The sequence below is a fragment of the Lucilia sericata genome, unplaced genomic scaffold, assembly GCF_015586225.1.
Source record: "Lucilia sericata isolate MDLA Ls3-8-SP2 unplaced genomic scaffold, ASM1558622v1 Contig011052F_arrow, whole genome shotgun sequence".
Lineage (NCBI taxonomy): Eukaryota > Metazoa > Arthropoda > Insecta > Diptera > Calliphoridae > Lucilia > Lucilia sericata.
In genome coordinates this window covers 1-778 of record NW_023998404.1, presented here as the reverse complement: position 1 = coordinate 778, position 778 = coordinate 1, and the positions used below count along the sequence as shown (strand labels likewise).

The window sequence follows — 778 nt, the reverse complement described above, 5'->3', positions numbered from 1 at the left end:
CCCCCCCCCCCCCCCCCCCCCCCCCCCCCGCTATAAATCATAAAAAAATGTTTACCGATTAGAAAGGATCGAAAAAGTAGTTTTTATTTGGAATTTAGTTATACTTTATTTTGCTTACATCAATTAGTTTAAACTTAAACTGCTATTGTTAACTATAATTGCAATAATATTACAATTTGGCCAGCACTCTGTCGGCGAATCATGAAAATTATAGTTTATGTGAATAGTTAACTTCCCCCAAACGTTTTCCAAAATGAACCTTCATAGTTATTTGAATATGCACCACGTAAATAATGACCAGTAGGGTTTCTGAAATCATATAAATAAGTATTTACTAAACAAAAAAACTAACTTTAAAAGAACAAGTTTTTTCCACTTACACAATAGTACAATCCTTAAACCAAAATCCTCCTTTACGTATATCTGCACAATTTCTGTTTGAATTGTCATTATCATTATCGAGTGTACTAAATGCAGCATTCAATTGATTATATAAACTATCACCAGCAGTGCCCGCGTAGCGTCCAAGTGATTTTAATTTATATTTCTCAACGGCATTTCCTATAACAAAATGATCGTAACGAGCAAATGCTGTTTCCCCCTTAAAATTTTCTAGAAAAACGAGTAATTCCTGAGGTCCATAAAAGTTTGTTAAAGCATACAAATTCTCTAAGCCAATCCAATATTCTCCAACTGGATTACCAAAACCATTTACATAATCCAACCAGCTGCGTCTAAAATTTTCGCTACCATCGACACGTTTTAGAATATATAGCCA

General features: G+C 33.8%; 1 protein-coding gene across 1 annotated transcript; it reads right to left on the bottom strand.

Moving 5' to 3' along the window:
• Positions 1-119: 119 nt before the first annotated feature.
• LOC119615885 (ficolin-2-like) lies at positions 120-773 on the bottom strand (the record flags this gene model as incomplete). Its single annotated transcript, XM_037971860.1, has 2 exons — positions 120-309; positions 381-773. Coding segments are annotated over 2 exons (475 nt in total), but the record flags the coding sequence as incomplete, so codon positions are not given.
• Positions 774-778: the final 5 nt, after the last annotated feature.